The sequence below is a fragment of the Haemorhous mexicanus genome, chromosome 8 (assembly GCF_027477595.1).
Source record: "Haemorhous mexicanus isolate bHaeMex1 chromosome 8, bHaeMex1.pri, whole genome shotgun sequence".
NCBI lineage: Eukaryota > Metazoa > Chordata > Aves > Passeriformes > Fringillidae > Haemorhous > Haemorhous mexicanus.
In genome coordinates, this window is record NC_082348.1 from 9,597,321 (window position 1) to 9,614,927 (window position 17,607).

Here is a 17,607-nt window from a genome sequence, read left to right on the forward strand (position 1 = left end):
CAGCTGCAGGGAGATGCAGCTCCCTCTTGGGCAGCTGCCCTGCAGGTCAATCCCTCTGTGCTTCCCATGTTGAGAGGAGGATGGGGAGCACACATCTCCCAGCATATTTGAGGCTTATTTTGGTGACAGAGGATGCAGTGTCAACTTGGGTCACTGTGCTGTAACCTCACAGTACCAGTTGCTTTGTGAGTAGTCCCAGTCATTAGCAGCAGGTTGGGGGCACAGGGGTCAGTGGCTGCGGGTGCTGTCCGGGTGCAGGGCATGGGAGAGTGGTTTGGGGTGAGCAGAACCGAGTAAAGTCCTCTGGAACAAAACCCTGTATCATTAGGGTGTTGTAGCACTGCAAATGCCCCTCTTCCCCCCAAAAGAGCAGGGTAGGAGGAGTCTGGGCTGGAAGACACAGCAGTCTGTGTATGTTGTCACACTCTATGGGGCACAGGGTGCCCTTGGCAGCCCACAAACCTGATTTCAGGCACCCTGAGGTCTCTTGCCTACAGTGGCCCTTGCAGAGCCCAGGGGACCTTATGCCCAGAACAGACAAGAAGGAGATGGCACTGCTGTAGCAACTCTCATTTACAATGTGGTCAAAACTCAGACTGCATGTTTATCTTCCAGCTCCCTAAAGACCTTTCTCCTTGGTGCATTCCTATTTGGCCTTTGCTTTTATCACCTGCAGGAACTAATCAGCCAAGGGTCCTGTCCTGACATGTCTGCAAGCCAGAGAAAAAATTGATAAAACAAAATAATCCCCCTGAATAAGAAGGAAAAATAAACCTCTGACTTGCTGTGTCCCATAGCTGTGAGGAACTGAGGCCAGAGCACCTGTTCCTGGTGTCACTGCTGAGTGGGCATCTCCTCTCCAACTTACACCCTCCTCCACTTGAAACAGTTTGCCTCCAGTAAGAATAGACTACAAACATTTAATAAGGAACAAATCAAATGGGGCACCTCTGCTGTCCTCTTCCTTTTCTGAGGTTAAACTTCAAAGCTGTTCTTCTGGCTCTCATCACATGGATTGCTGTAAAGAAATGGAAGGTTTAGGTCAGTTCCATTTATTCCAATCCAGTGGGTCAGCTTAAAAAAAAAAAGCAAGGACCAGGTCAGCTGGAGCAGGCAGAGCTGAGGACTGTGGTGGGGAAGAGCAGTCGACAGAATCCACCTTCATCCTGCTCAGACTGATGCCACTCTTGCCCTGCTTACAAGCTCCCTGCAAATGCTCTTTGGCTGTGTGACCAGTGTCATTTGGCAATGTCTAAGTCCCAAACCCAGAAAAATGCCTAATTTTTTTTTAATGTGTGTTTCTATAAACCAGACTTTTTCTTAGGTCAGCTGTTGAACTGTTGGTATTCCTGCTTGCCCTCCTGTAGAGTGTGGGGCTGCCGTGGTGTTGCAACATTTTGGAGAAGCAGAATGTTATTGCTCAAGCAGTGATTTAGAAAACATTTCCACAGGTGAGGAAGGAGATGCGGAGGCTCCTGCTGCTGGCTGACACATGTGGGATGTTGGTTTTTAGGCCTTGTTCTGGCAACAAGAGCTTGTGTCTGAGCCCTGCGGTCAACCTGGGCTGCTTCCCGTGGTGCCTTGGGTCTGGCCATGCTCTGCCAGACAGCAGTGGGCTCTGAGAGCAACATTTGAAACCTCTCAGCCTTTAGTGTGGAGTGTCATTAAGAAAGTCTGCTCTTCACACAGTGTGAAGAGGAGCAGACACTACAGGGACATGGCTGGGACATGCTCACCTAAGGCTGTGGGCAGCCTGCAGTGCTCTGTGCTTGCATCATGTCCTCACTGTGCCTGGGTGGCACCTCCTGTGCAGGGAAGGCTATTTGAGGGCAGAGACATCCAGCCCTGAGCTCCCAGATGGTTTGAAAGGCTGTAGAGAGATTCCACGCTAGGACTGTGTGAGTGGCTGGCTGGCAGTAGCATTCCTCTGTAGAAGTGTTTGATATTAACCTGTAGTCAAAGGGCTCCTGAGCATTAGCCAGGACCAAACTCAGCAGGATGTCCTGTGGTGGTCTGGGTGTGCTCATCTCCAGGAGCTGTGGCTCCTAGTCTTAATGCAGAGAGGGGCTGAGAGCCACGTGGGAGGTGTTTACATTCCAAATTTCATCTTCATGAAGTCTGGTACACAGATCCTCCATGGCCTTTTGGGGGAGCATGGGGCTGACTCAGTGCATGTGTTTACTCACATCTCCTCCAGTCCTTGGGTGGCTCCGGAAACTGCTTCCTCCCAGGGCATTATTTCCATCCTTCCCCAATCTCTCTCTTCTTCTTTTTCCTCTCAGAATTTATTTTTCCCCCTTTAACCTGGTTTCTCTTCTCTTTTCAGTTTAATATTGAGTCATGTGCCCCTGTCCTCCGAGAGCATGTGCCTCCCCATCCTGCTCCATGCCTGTTCAAAAGACTGAACATCCCAAAGTTCAAATGGCCTCTGGGCTGGGACAAACAGCATGGGGTGACCCTTTTCTGCTGGCTGTGACCTGTGAAAGCATGGCCAGTGCTTGTGGCTGCAATTTAAAAATGCCTGGTCCCCTCTCTAATTGCACTGCTAACGACCCCCATGCTATGCTTCAGGTCAGAGGTGGCTGCAGGTCAGTGCAGGTGGATGGTTCTTAGCTGGAATGCTCTGTGCTCTGTGGATATGCTCCTCTAGATTTCTTTCACAGCAGTTAACTGCAGTATTTGTTATTACACCACCAGGCATTAGTGTTACATTGTAACCTGGTAAATATTATTGATTATTGTGGAGTTGGACTCTGTGGTCCTAATGGGTCCCTTCCAACTTGAGATATTTGATGATCTTTGCATGGATTTTTCACAAGAGCACAAATGATTATTCCATTTGTGTTAGTTCTCAGTGCTGCGGTTATTCCTTTTGTTCCTTGGTGTTCCTGGCAGCAGGCATACCCTGCCTGCCCCACCTTGCTCACACCAGGGCTTTGTGTTGGCATTTCACTGAAACAGCAACTAGGTTGGACATTCTCTCCCCAGTGTATGGAGTACTGCTCTCTCAGTCTCTATTCCTGGCACGAAAGGGCAATGCTGCCCTTTGTTACCCCTCTTTTCTCCCTGCCCAGGCTCTTACTGCTGTCCAAGCCTTGCAGCTCTCCCCAGATCTGGCAGCAGCTCCTTGAGGGCCAGCCTGCACAGAGCGCTCCTGTTCCTGCCTCCTTTCACTGCAGTTTCTCCTTGTCCCCTAGCGGACCTTTAGCAAGTGTGAATGCAATGCTAATGAGCCATTAAATGCCCGGGCAGAATTAAAGAATACAGGAGTGATGTCTTTGACATCTTTATGGGAGCCAGAGCTCTGTCTTTGGGGCTCTGCTCTTAAAGTGGCACAACGTGTGGGTTGCAACCAGAGGTCATCTGAAGATTCATGCACATACCCAAATGCCGTGTCCTGTGCAGCTGCCCTCTCCCACGGCTAAAAACCCCATAGAAAGCGCAAAAAACCCCAAGATGAGCTCAGAAAATAAAGCTTAGATGGTCTTAGAACAAACTCACTTTAAATGCTCTACTGGCCAGCATCTCCGTGAGTTTGGTGTCTGAATTTGGTCTCTCTGGTGATAGTCATTGACAGAAATGCACATTTGGAAATGAATGTTGTATTTGGGGCTTAAAGGCTGAAAGCCTCAGACCAGCAGGTGAGTGGAATTCTGGGTCTCTGTGCTTCTTGATGACATGCACTGACAACCTGTGATTTTTGCTCAGTTTCATTTAAAAAATTGAGCTTACGTAATTGACCTGAAAGGGAAGTGCAGCACACCCTGTGTGTTCATTCTTTCTCCTTTTTTTTTTCCCTTGTCTTACTTTGAGTGATATTCTGACTTTTTCCAGGTACTTTGTTAAGGGAGAAATCTGTTACAAAACCATGGAGCTTAAGTGAGCTTGCACCATAGGAGACCCAATGAACACCTGCATGTGACAGATGGAGGATGATAGGAAGGGAAAGTGGCCCTTCTTGGTTTGGAGGTTTGGAGGGAGATATAGTAGGGGCAAAAACCGCAGAGGATTCACGCACACCATCTCCTTCTGATCGTGCTTAAGGAATAATATGAATTGTTGGCAGTTCCTACAGTGCTTTCCATGTCAGGTACTAAGGGGGTAACAAAGCCAAGGATGAGCTCGAGCCCACAGTGGTGGGATGGTATTTGGGCCCATGGCTCAAAGGAGAAGAGCACATCCATGCCACTGCCCCCACTCAGGATAAAGCTCTGTGCCGCTGGGAGGATCTGGCACCAGCTCTTGCCCCATAGCTCTCCCTGCATCAGTAACAGAGTTAGCAGCAGGACCAGCTCCAATTCCCAGCTCTGGGTCTCCATCCAAAAGGCCACATGTGGCAGGCTTGGCTGAGGAGCTAATGTGAGTAGAAGTCAAGGATTTGTGCAGTGCTCAGCTTACTTGGAAAAAAAGAAAAAGAGGAAGGCTTTATTTTAAGAAATGCAGCTTTAGATCTCTTTCAGGAAATGACTTCTCACTGCCCATTTTGGCTTTCTGATGGATCATCAACTGTATCTCGTGGTTGCATTTCAGCTTCACTTCTTTAGCAGAGGGAAGGAAAATGAGGAAAGGCTGGCCAGGGCTGCCACAGGAAATCCGCCTGCCCCGGATAGCTTTCAGCTGCCTTCGTGAAACAGCAGTTTCCAAACCCATGTCTTCCTTGTCCAGTTCTCACTGAACCCAGAAATTCCCAAGTGAGGAGAAACTGGAGTGCTGAGGGGGTTTTTTGTAATGGCAGTGCTGCACTGTGGGGGATGCTGGCAGTAATGTCCAGCTGGTGATGGGACTTGTGGTACCCATGGCTAAATTAGCAGCTCAAGCCTGCATTTATTCCTTCACCTTTGGTTTCAGTAGTCTGCACCTCCAGTGCTGTTTTTGGTGATTGGTGGGCTGGGTGCTGGGACTGAAATCTTGGTTAAACCCGTATGCTTCAGGATATGAACATCCATTGCAATGGGAAGATGCACAGATCCATGGTGTCTGGTAAATAACATTCAGAAAAGCACTATTTACTTCTTACTAACCTCTTAGTGTTTGTTTTGCTGCTTCAGTGTTGCGTCGTGGATAAATGAGTGTGGGCAAGCTTTCTCCTGGTGTGAGTGGAGGCAGTTGGATGAATTTCAGGTTACACAGAAACCTTGGGCCCTTGACATTTGTCTGTCTGTGTTTATGTAGTAGCCTCCTTAGCACAAGGAGGTTGTTATGCTCAGTGGGCTGCCGGGGTTGGGGATGCTCCTGCCAACCTGCCACCCTTGTTTTCCACCCTTGTGCTGGACTGGCATGACCCAGGGGGTGGATCCTAAACCCATCCCCACTGTTTAAAATTTCTGGAGCTCTCTCCAAGTCCCTATGGGTGCTGACCATCTGGCAGTGTCCTGGGCCTGAGCTGTGCCGTGGGCAGGCTGTCTGGCCTGGTCTCTTGATGTGCAGCACTGCCTGCTTTGAGCCATGGAATGAAATTACTGGGGAAGTTGATGATTTATTTGCCTGGGCAGGCACTGTGTCTTACCCTAGTCCTTTCCCAAATGAAAAGCCCTATGTTTCCTAAGTGTTCCAAGCCTTTTCTGCTGCCCTTCTTCCTCCCACTCAAAATGTGCTGTTTACAGAGCCTCTCCCCCAGACACTGAGCACTTTTGCTGAGAGATTGGCTGGTCTGGTACAAAAGTGTGCTCAAGCAGTGCCCTGTGTTTGTAGGGTTTGACTTCTCTCACAAGCAGATGTTTTTGATCCATGATTGTGGACCCTTTCTTCACTGGGGCTCACTGGGTGAAGAAGTAGCCAGGGCTTGTTGAAGGGATGACGCTGGAGAATTTGGAAATTGCTTGCCATAACTTATTTATCTTAGTTGTTTTTCCTGTGTTTTTTTTTTTTCTGTTTCAGACTAGTTGTTCAAGTAACCAAAAATGACAAAAGCACGGCCTTTGGAGATTGTGACCTAAAGTCTGGATGTGAGCACAGAGGCCCAAAAATAAATGGCTTGATTTAATGGGAGTAAAATACAGTATGATGTTTCTCCTCCTGAGTGCTCAGAAACCACTAAACTGGCTTAAAAATCCTGACTTGTTTTTCTTGTATGTTAGGCACATGAGTTTAATGTTCTAGAAGATGGGGAAGAAAGGAGTGTTGGAGAGGCTTGTTTTCAAACCTTTTCCACCTCTCCATAAAAACTAGGATCATGTTTTTTCTTTCAGAAGAAAGCTGGTATTTTTTGCATGATTTTGTCACCCCCAGAAGTAGGAGGCTTTAGGAGAACCACCTTCTATGCAAAGCCCCAGTGACAGAGCTTTTAGTGCGCTGAGTTTCACACCTCTTGGTGCAGTTCCGAAAAGGCGCAGTTATCGCGGAGGGCAGACGGGCTGTCCTGCCAAGCAGGGTCACAGCCTGCTGTCAGGAAGGCTGGGATGAAATCAGGGTCAGAGGCAGGAAGCTTCTGCCAGAAGCGGCTGTCCTGATTTGGGAATGACCCTGCTTGGGAACAACGAGAACAGCACTGCTGTGGGGGTGCCAAGCTGGGTTTGTGTGGTGCCATGCTGGGAGCAGGGAGGATTTGGGCTGTGGCTGCCATCCAGGGGGGCAGCTGGGGTGAAATGAGGATGGATGGATGTCCTGGGAAAAGCTGCCTGAGTGACAGTGAGATGTGCAGCCCAGCCAGAGCACAGCAGTGGGATGGGGATGTGCTTTGGGATGGGGAGAGATGGAAGCACCAGCTGGGCTGTGAGTCTCGGCCCACTCTGGTGGGGTCCTTGGGAGTAGTGCACCCCATGGCTCCTGCCCAGATGGATCCCAGACTAGTAAAGCTCAGTCTGGGGACTGCTCTCCCCCCACAGAAGCATTGCTTTCCTCTGCACACCCTCCCAGCAGGTTTCTGCAGCCTCCTGACATGTGTTTTATGTTAGCGTGGCTCTGAAGGTCAGGAGCTAACTGGAAAGAATGTTATCAAATTCAGGGGGAGCATTTCATTTCCTAGTTAGAACTGGATCTTTAAACTTTTAAGCTTGTCTCATTTTGAATATGGGAACAGAAGAAAACATCTCTTATTATGTTTGGAGAACATAATTCATGTATTTTGGCTTCACAAACCAGCTTTAACAGAGAATGTACAAACTCAAAGGGTTCAAGGGGGTTAAAGTGTCCAGGGTGATGTCCTGCACCACGAGACTGCTGCTGGTGCAGAGGTGTCTTGAAACACACCCTCCTTGAGGACACATTGCCGTGGAATTGAAACTGGGAAGTGAAACTGGGTTCATCATGGGCACGGTGGTGGAAGGTTTCCTGCAGACACGATGACGCAGACACTGCTCAGCCACATCAGCACTGTGTGTGACTGTGGGAGAGAGAGCTGGGACTGGGAACAAGCAGCACACTGTGCTGCAACATGTGAGTACTGGGTAACACTGCAAACCACAGCTCTGGGTCACTGTCACCAAAAGCCTTGCTACCACATCGCCTTGGGACTCCTCTCAGTTTGTGTCCCAAGCGAGAGGATGGAGTGTATTCCCACCTCTGGTGCTCCAGGTGGATGTTGAGAAGTGGGACAACTCTTATTGTGGCCATATGAAAAACAAATGTTTCTCATTCACTGAGTTTCTCCAGTCTTCAGGCTGTGTGGGGGATGGATGGCACCAGAAGTGTAGTTCATGGTGCTTGCACTCTTTCAGTCTGATGTAAGCAGTGGAGACTGTGACATCTTTGCCATTGAAGGTCAAGATGGAAATTCCTGCTCTTGGCACATTGACCATGATGAGCTTCAGCCAGTGACTTCTTGAACACTAAGCCAGTGTGGCCAAGGCAGGAAACACATGTCAACGTGTTTTGACATTTTAAGCTCGCACCCCACACTTAGTCACCCTCATACAGAATAGCTTTTTCTTCATCTCTGTCAATAAACAAAACCACATCCTTTAAGATGTTGTTTCTTAAGTTTTTCAATCACAGTGGTTTAACAGGATGCATTATTTGCAAATGACCATTTCCCTTCCCCAGGACAGTAATTTCAGGCTGCACCTCCAGCCTGCCAGGGGCTGGAAGGGATGTGCAGTCTTTCTAGCCTCCTGTGACCTAGCACTGATGCCTTTAAAAACAGAACCATTTTGTGGTCCAGAGGCAGATTTCCTCTGGACTCACATCTTGTGCTGCATTCTGTGGGGTCCTAGGAGAACTGAGGGCTGATATGAATACCATCAGCTTGCTTCTCTTGGCCCTCACAGTTCAAATTCAAGCCTGAGCACATTTACTAATTGCCAGCTGCTTTGAATTCCTTGAAATAGTGCCATTTATCAAAACCACAGTTTATAGCTAATTTGGACACTTCCATTGCCATGGAGGCACCAAACCTGCTGTGTGTGAGAGCCCAATCACCTGAATTAATTGTGAATAAAAGCCAGACACCCATTTGGTTTGCTTGTGAAGTGATCGTCCTGGGAGTCTCCCAGTCTGCAGCTGCCCTCCAAACAGCAGCAGCTGTGGATGTAGCTGAGCCCATGGGCTCAAACCCAGAGCTTTCTGTCTGAGGAAAGGAAAGAGCAAGGCTGTCGTTTTGAAGGCAAGCAGAGCAAGGGATTTTAATCTCCATCAGATGTAGGCACAGAAGGAGATCACCTCTAGAGATCTGGTAAAGATAATCTCCTTTGTCCAGTAATGTTTGAATATGCAGGCTGGCTCCAAAGCAAATGATGGGAGTGCAGAGGAGGCTGTAGAAGGACAACTTGTGATGTGCTGGGATATATGAGATGCCTAGTAAAACAGAAGGTGCTCCTGTGACTTTTGGCAGGGAATGTAGCTTGGCAATCCACAGCCTCTGGTAATCTTGGCACAGTGGGAGAGGCAGGGAGATCCACGGGTTTGTGTCGATGAAAGGAGCGTGTGTATAATTTATCATGTCTGGGGTGCTCGAGGCTCTTTCTAGTGGAAAAGCTGAACTGTAATTAGGTTGCTGATGAGCTTTGTGTACAAACCCTTCAGCTCTATAAACTATGCCTGTAAAGGCATCCCTTCTCCTAGAGACTGGCCGGGAAGAATTCGAGCAGTCCCCAGCAGATGGATGCCTGCCTCCCTGAAGCCAGCTGCTCAGTGGACAGCCAATCCACTTACTGACAGCCTTGGAGCCTGTTGACTTTCTCACCCTTCACTAAGCCCTATAGCTCCAAGGGGATGCTTCAGTGCAGGAGAACCCTTACTGGGTTGGTTTCTCCATCCATTTTTGCTGTGAGCTGCCCTGACCTACTCCCTGGGGGGGGACTCATCTGGTCCCAGCAACCTTTGTGGCTCTGGCTGGGACACAGAGGTCTTGTTTGGGCACAGGAAATTGTGCTTGTTGATATAATTTTTTTCAAGCTTTCAAGAGAGCTTCTTAAGTAAAACTGTTAAGAAGAAGGGGAAGGAAATACTTTAGGAAGTGGGCAACCTGCTAGGCTTTTTGCTGCTAAGCTCTGGGCTCAAAACCAGCAAGGGAGAAGTATTCCATTCCCATCTTAATATCTCTTGATGTAGACAGAGAAAGAAGAGATTATTTCATACAAAAATAGGAAGGGGGAAGTACCCATTTGTCTTGAGCAACTCTAGAGGGAAGCTGGAAGAGAAATGAGTGGATAATTTTTGCTGCTGAATGTTGATATTAATTTGATATTTAGGTGTTTCCCATCATCTGTTTGTTGCCCTGCCAAGTAAGGTCTCTCTGGCAGCTCTTCCTGCTGGGCTGCTGGTCCCTCCCAACCACAGCACCCAGTGCTGGCCATTGGAATTCTGCTGATACCTCTCCCCTGCTCTCCCCCTCAGGTCACGGGGAGTGTCACTGCGGGGAGTGCAAGTGCCACGCCGGCTACATTGGGGACAACTGCAACTGCTCCACGGAGACGGACAGCTGCGTTTCCAGCGACGGGCAGATGTGCAGCGGCCGGGGCGCCTGCGTCTGCGGCAAGTGTCAGTGCACAGAGCCAGGGGCTTTCGGAGAGACCTGTGAGAAGTGTCCCACCTGCCCAGGTGTCTGTAGCACTAAAAGGTACCCACAGGCAGTTCAGGAGGGATTTCTCGCTGGTGGGATGGGCAGCTCTTTGGTTCTTGGGAGGCTTTTCAGCTAAGCAATTACTTCTCCTTTGTTAAATGTGTGATCAGCCCCAAGCAAACCTGCTGCTGCTAGGAGCCCACACTAAGTACCCTGAGAGTATCCCAGGTAAAGCAGCAACAAGTCTTGTTGCCCTAGTGCTCATGGAGATTCATGTCCCTGCTCATTTCCAGTGCTGTCTCATTCTGCAGGAAGGGCTGGCAACCCCAGTTTTGCTGCACTCTGAGCTGCAGATGTCTGGGTGCAGAGAGCTGTGAGCTGCAGAGGAGGGGAGGACTGGAATCAGAATCACTGCCCCTGCCTCACAGTGGTGAAGGTGCCCCAGGCATCAGCCTCAAATTAGCACAGAGCAGTAGGGCTGCCTGCCTTGATCTCAGGCAGGATGGATTTTGCAGTAGCTGACATGCAGCTCCTGATATCCAAAGGGCAAACAGACCCCAAACCTACAAGCTGCTTTGCACTTTCATGGAATCCTTTGCACTTTCATTGAATTCTACAAGCTGCTTTGCACTTACATTTAATCCTAGAATAAATCCATCCTTGTGATGGAGATGCCTGGCCCTGAAGCTGCTCCTCCCTTATGGTGCAGATGTGCCGCCTCCAGACCAGCACCCAGGGAGTCCCTTCCCAAGGGCTGAATCCCTGAGTTCATGCAGTTTCTGACGTGTGCTTAATCTTCCCCTCTGTGTGTGTTCCTGCAGGGATTGTATTGAATGCAAGCTGTTTAACTCAGGAAGACTGGCTGATAACCAAACCTGCCAAAAGCACTGCAAGGATGAGATCATCTCCACTGTGGATGTTCTTGGTAAGTTGGCAGCATCAGGACTGCAGGTGGTGGGAGCTGGTGACTGTGGCATTGAACTCTTCTTAACCAGACTAAGATATATCTGTAAAGAAAGCTTCAGGGAGCACTTGGTATTTAGAAATGTGTGTGTGTAGGTAGTATGAATATGTGTATGTGTGGTATGTGTGATGCTCTCTCTGGGCTATAATCCATACTGAAGTAAAAAACTCCTTGATTTCAAATAACATCTAGCCACTACTGCCAGTGCAGGGAGCAAAGCGAGTCAGGTGAGGTCCTGACAGAGACAGATGGGAGGAGTTGTGAGAGAGTGCAAAAAGACAAAGTGTCACCCAAGAAAAGACATTTTCTAATTTTCTCTTGAAAGAAGTGAGCTGGTAAAAGAAAGCAAAGCTGTTTTGAAAATGAGTTCTGCTTTGGTGGAACTGACTGCTACAAGTCCCCCTGGCAATCTCCTGCCCTTTGTGTCCTCTTCTAGAGGTCACCTCCCATGTGCATCCTCAGCAGATGACTTTCTCCCCCCTCTTTTCAAGATATGTTCTGGGAGTCCCTGGTTGCTGTTTAGGGCAGTAGAGGGATCCAGACTTGTAACAGATTTAATCACAATCCTGACCTTGGCCTTAGCAATATCTCTTGGAGGGAGGGATGGATATCAAGCAGGGATAAGTTACTGCCTGCATCTGGCATTTCTTCCTCTTCCTTAGTTTATAGAGGTGGGACTCCTGCACGTTGCTCAGCTTTTCACTCACTTCCTCCTCAGCTGTCTGCAGGTGATGGTTTTCCCATTGACTCCTCTCACATCCAGTGCCCCACTTTTAAATTATGACCAGTGGAGTTTCCTACCCTTCCCTTGGGGACACTTGCTCTCATTCTGTCCATTCATCATGCAGTGCACCTGCACCAGCACCCTGTGAGAGATTTGGAAGTTCAAAACACACAAAGCTCCTTTCTAATGCCTGTCTGGCCAGCAAATATTGGGAATCAAAGCTCATTCCTCCTGCCTGGTTAGTGTATTATGCCAAGGTCAGCTTTTGTTCTGTATGCTCCCTGGAAGGTGAGGCTGGGCTGTAGTTTGCCAGTGCCCTGCATGGCTTTCAGAGAAAAAACAGCCAGATTACTGCTTTAAGACATTTTTGGGAATTTTGCTTATGCTTCTGTTGAACTATTGCAGTCAGATTGCACATAGTGCTGAGATCTTGGGAGCTCAAGGCACTTTGTAGCTTGGAGATCTGAGCTGCTAGAGAAAGAGGTAAAGCAAAATATTCCTAAAGAAAGTTCTTATGGACTTCTTCACAGGCAGACTTGGTCAAATCCTAGTTTTCAAGTTCCTTTGTATAATTTAGCACATATTACAAGTCCCTGCTGAAAGGCAGAATGCTGATATTTGTCACAGAATACACGGGTCTTTATTGTCCTGGCAGAGGAAGATAGGACCTTCTTAAATATCAAATTGCAATGAACACAGCCTTGAGCATCCCAGCTGCCTTTTGACTCTGGATATGATGCAGTCAGGGCTTCAAAGCTTTGTAGAGCAGAGGCCTCTGTAACTGGACTTATGAGCCAGAAGGCTGCCTCATGGGAGGCTTGTATGACTTGCTTTGGATTATGCAGGATCTCCTTTGGCTCTGCATTCCTTTGCATTCCTGGTAATTCCAGAGAGGAGCTTTCAGCATGAGAGGAGCATGACAGGTCCTGCTCCGAGCTGAACCTGGCAGCAGCACACATCAGTGCACCTGAAAACTCAGTGGAGCCCTCACACCTCTCTCTCTGTTGACATGTGATCTCTGAAAACTAGTGAAGATCAACAGAAATCATTACTGTTGAGACTTTAATCCATGTATCTTGTACTGAAATGATGGTGCAAGGATGGGAGTGAAAGCAGCTAGACCACAGGAACTAAGATTTGCTGCTTAACTCAAAAGGGCATTAGTCAAGAAAGATGGAAATATTATTTATAGTACTCTAATTAGTACTTTGCTTTGTAACAATCAGCACTTTTCCAGATCATGTTTTGCTACCACTGTGTAGATAGAGGAGGTTTTCCTGTCCCAGGGTAGGAACAGCTGAGGTTTGTCCACACCAGGAACGTGTCAGGACTCACCAGAGGGGCAGCTGCATCTGAGCTCAGTTGTTGAAATGGAGGGTATTAATCTTTTAATGGGATGCAGGTCAAAGTCATTGAAAGGAAAAACAAACAGACAGGAGAGAGCTAAGGGGCTGGCATAGCAGTGGCCATTAATGCAATCATTTTTCAGCATGACAGGCATGGATACAAGAGCTGTGGAAAGCTATTTTGAGGTGCCTAAGAGAAGGTCATGCATATCTTTGCTAGCCAACAGCCCTGGGTCCCCAAATTCCTGTCCCATGAAAATCTCAGCCCTTGTAGGCTTGCAGAGGTGTGCTCCTGTCACAGCCAGAGATGCTTCCCCAGCTCCCTCCAGTCACTGTCCCTGCAATGGGGGCATTGAACAAGCTGTGGCTGTGCAGGGCAGTGGCTCTGCTGAAATCACCCCTTAAGCTAGATCTGCAAACCTTAGGTGATGGCTTTGCTCAGTCTTAAATTGCTTCTGTGAAGCAGCCTTCCTCAGGCAGCACTGACAGTGACCAGGCTCTGTCTGGTGCTATGGTGCGCCAGACACAAACACACAGCGCTCGCGTGGCTCTGGGAATAAAGTCCTCTCATTTCTTGCAACTCGCATATCTACACATCATCCTTGCAACCAACTCCTCCCTTCCCCCTCCCTCCCTCCCTCTCTCCCTCCCTCTTCGCCTTCCCATTTTCTTTTTCTCTCTCACTCTTTGAAATCAAACTTCTCAGCCGTTTCCGGAGCTGGAGCCATTCGGTATAGCTGGAGCACAAGCTGGCCATGGGCTGCTGCTGCTGGCTCTGTCTGAGTCAGTGCCCCTTGTTTTCCCTTCACCTTTCACTCTTCCAAGAAATTTAGCAAATTAAGAAGAAAATGGCATTTATTGCAGAAGCAGACTTGCATGAAGGAAGAGTGTGTGTGCATGTGAGGTTGAGTCTGTTTGCTATGCAATGTTTGCCGAGTGCCACATTTTCTCAAGCAGTAAATCTGGACACTGCTCAGTTACAATTTGTACGAGTTGTGATCAAGCTGTGCTGCTTTCCAGGCTTACTCCCCATTCCTCTGCTCCCAGGCATCCCTGGAAAGCTCTGCTTATCTTGCAGGGGAGAGCTGTGCTAATTCCTAATACTGAAGCTGCCAGCTAAGTCAACCAAGTGCTGTATTGCAGCTTCAGACATAGCCTATTAGACGGGTGACTAGCTCAGAATCAAGGAACCCTCACCATTAAAGGTTGTTGGGTGGGAATTACATTAAAAAATAGAGGGTGTTGGAAGCATTTCTTTGAAAAATTATGGTACAAAAGTTCTGCAATGTTTAGGATTTTTTTTAATGTATAAAAACTTCTACAAAATCCTGTGATTCTTGCATCTGGTTCCAGAAACAGATGACCCCAATGCGATCCTCTGTGCCTACCCAGTGAACAACTGCGTCATGAAGTTCACCTACTTGGAGCTTCCCAGTGGGAAATCCAACCTCACCGTCCTCAAGGAGCCAGGTTGGCCCTCCCTTGGGTTTCTTTTTTGACAGCACTGTCAGCCTCAGGAGAGGTGATGACCTGCTGGGGAGCCTGGTGGGCTGCAGAAAGGCTGGCTGCATGTGTGAGCAAATAAACCAGGGTGATTTAGACTGACTTGTTTTACCGTGATGAAATCCAGCCCCAAATTCTCCCAACTTAGTAAAAAAGAACTGTGAGAGTAAATGTTGCACCTGAGCCATCAGCATTGCCAACAAGTTGCTGAAGAGCTTTAGGAGGCTGAATTAACTGGAGCCTATTTAAGTAGCAAGAAGTATGCTTGATTTGGAGATAAAGTCCCTGTGAGCAAAAACATCAGAAGAGGACACTTGGTGCAGTTGCTGGTTAAGTTAGGACATTGGGAAAGCCCTACACCACCTAAGGATTTCCACATTGCCAAGGAGTTCTGATCCAGGCAGTGTAAGGGCTGCGTGTCCCTACTCCCCTCCACAGGCTGTGCAGACAGCTGTGCTTCCCAGCATTATTTTAATCACATGCAATGCAGTTGCTCAAAGAAAACCTCTTGTGGTGTTGCAGGACAAGCTGGCGAGTGTTCAGCCAGTAGCTTCCTGTGATTTGCTCTGGTCCTCTGAGGCACAGGCCAATATGGGAAAGACTGAGATTCCTCATGTTCTATTTCAATTGTGCTGCAGCTTGCACTTAATTGAAAGACCAGCTGATTAGCTGACAGTTAATGTCCTTATATAAAGTCCTTAGTGATCACCTGTCTCTGTGTGGGAGAAGCTGAGCTGGCTTTTGCCAGAGGCACCTTAACACTCTGTGTCCCACATGGGTCAGCTGGCATTAAAACCCTGTTTCAGTGTTGGACAGTGGCAGTGCAGCCCTACTACATGACGTCCCAGCTCTGGTGACATCCATGAGAGATGTCCCTTTGACCTGCCTCTAGCCAAGAATTTTTTTAATGAAAAAAAAAAATCAGTTCAATTTCAGAGGCGACTGTTGCTTTTTCAAATTTAGCCACTGCTGCTAGTGCTGCCTGAGGTCACTTGCTCTGTGGCTGCTGTCCAAGCTATTACCTGACCCGGGATACACTCACACCAGAGCTAATTAGCTTTTCTGCCTCTCTGCCAGCCTGCAGCTCAGCCCCCAGTGCTGTGACCATCGTGCTGGCAGTGATTGGCAGCGTGGTGCTGATTGGCATCATCCTGCTGGCACTCTGGAAGCTGCTCGTCACCATTCACGACAGGCGGGAGTTCGACCGATTCCAGAGCGAACGTTCTCGCGCCAGATATGAAATGGTGAGCCTTTGGTGGGGGTACTGCTGGAGGGGCTCTTGGGATGCAGTGGCAGCAAACAGCTCTGCAGTGATGGAAAAGGGTGGCAGGAACGAGGGGTGCAGGTTTCTGTGCCCTGTGGTGCCTTCAGGGTCCAGCATCTTGCACTGCCTTCTCCTAGGCAAGTTATAAATGCTTTGCAAAATTATACCCAGCCTTTGGTCTCATCATCTATTTCCAAGCAGAGCTGGAGGCTGAAGGAGGTAGGAGAGACTGTGGTGGCAGCTGCATTGGTCAAGTCTGTGAGGGAGCCCTTCTAGGAGGCTTTGAGGGGGGATGTTCAGCATTGGAGGGCAGTGCCTCTGCCTGCAGGCAGGATGGAAGGTGGGTCTGATGGACCAACTCTGGGTAAACAACACTGCCTTTGGATCTGAACATTCAGTTCACTCAAAGCCAAACATAGCACTGTCACCAAATTAATTGGTATGTTTTTATCATGGCACAGACTTTGTTCCTCATCTTTGTTCATTTTGTCTGCTCCTCTCTCCAAAGGCATCCAATCCTCTCTACCGAAAGCCAATTTCCACGCATAACGTAGAGTTCACGTTCAACAAGCTCAACAAGTCTTACAATGGTACAGTTGACTGAAGGGGTCTCAGTGCCTGGCGCTGCCGTGGACAATTGCTTGAATGGCCGGGCTGCTTCCCCACTTGAAGATGGGATTCTCTTCAGGGGCGAGAATCCCTTACGACGGGACTGGTCGATGACCAAAGCCTGTTATTTGCACAGTAAGGAGAAAGGTCTGGTTCATTCTGGAGGCACAGATGTGAGGGCAGGGTCCCTGCCTGTGTTGATGGACTCTGAGCCGTGTGCATCTCCATATCCCAGCTTTCCAGATGTATTAAACCTGCCAACTAAGTGAACCAAGTGCCATATTGCAGCTTTAGACATATCCTGTTAGAAAAGGTGACTAGGTCAAAAATCAGGGGAACCCACTCCATCACAAGTCGTTAGGGGGGAATTAGCTTGAAAACAGGGTCTTGGAACCATATGTGTAAGAAATTAGGATAAAAAACTCTGCAGTCTTTAGGAATTTTTTTTATATAAACCCCGAAATAAAACAGTTGTGCATATATGATCCTGTGAATAGAGTGGATTGTTTCTTTGCTGAGACCCCCACCAAAACTGGGGTTTGCTCTTCCTGCCAGCAGCAGTGGTGCTACCTGATGGATTTATTAATAGAGCCTTATCAGTCAAAGCATGGCCATAAAACATGGAGCTGGAGCTGTAGAGACTGCCACAGAAGTTGTGTTGATTTAATACACTGGTGTTGACCCAGGGCAGGGAGCTCCTGATCTGAGCCAGTGCCGTTAAACAGATTGGAACTGGTGGGAGCCCAAGGAAAAGGGAGTTCAGTCTGAGGAAGCTAATATAAACACCCATTTCCTATGGTGTGCAAGTAGGTGTCCAGCCTGGGTGGCTGCAGGAGGGCAGCTGAGAGCGCACAGCAGCTCATCCAGACTTCTGACTTTTTACCAGAGTGCTGTTGCTGTGGGGTCCCGTGGAGCCCAGCTGGAAAAGCAGGGGAGCCCTGAGCTTTTGGAAAGGGAGCTGGATAAAGGCCAGTGTTGTTGCTTCACGACATATATTTTGCTTTGGTTTTTTGCCTTTTTTTTTTTTTTTCCCCCCAAACTATTCCCCCAGCCCTGTCTGTTTTCCTCTGGAGCTGGGGTTTGGGTTTCCCTGCTGACAGCTGCAGCTTTAAACCCACACAGATGGGGCTGCAGCCGCTGCAGGAGAGAGAAGCTGGAGCAATTGCTACTGCCTGGATTTTTTTTTCTCTTCTTTTTTTAAATTTCTTTTTTTCTTGTCTCTTCATCCTGAACAGATCATGCAATAGTCAGCTGAAGGAA

At 48.4% G+C, this 17,607-nt stretch overlaps 1 protein-coding gene across 1 annotated transcript in view; it reads left to right on the forward strand.

Moving 5' to 3' along the window:
• ITGB5 (integrin subunit beta 5) overlaps positions 1-16,832 on the forward strand; it is a 57,033-nt gene extending 40,201 nt beyond the window's left edge. The window contains exons 11-15 of the mRNA XM_059852693.1: positions 9,772-9,994; positions 10,759-10,862; positions 14,325-14,441; positions 15,552-15,718; positions 16,247-16,832. Coding sequence (XP_059708676.1) covers positions 9,772-9,994; positions 10,759-10,862; positions 14,325-14,441; positions 15,552-15,718; positions 16,247-16,342 — 707 coding nt within the window. The 3' untranslated portion in view covers positions 16,343-16,832. The remainder of the gene's footprint in view (positions 1-9,771; positions 9,995-10,758; positions 10,863-14,324; positions 14,442-15,551; positions 15,719-16,246) is intronic.
• Positions 16,833-17,607: the final 775 nt, after the last annotated feature.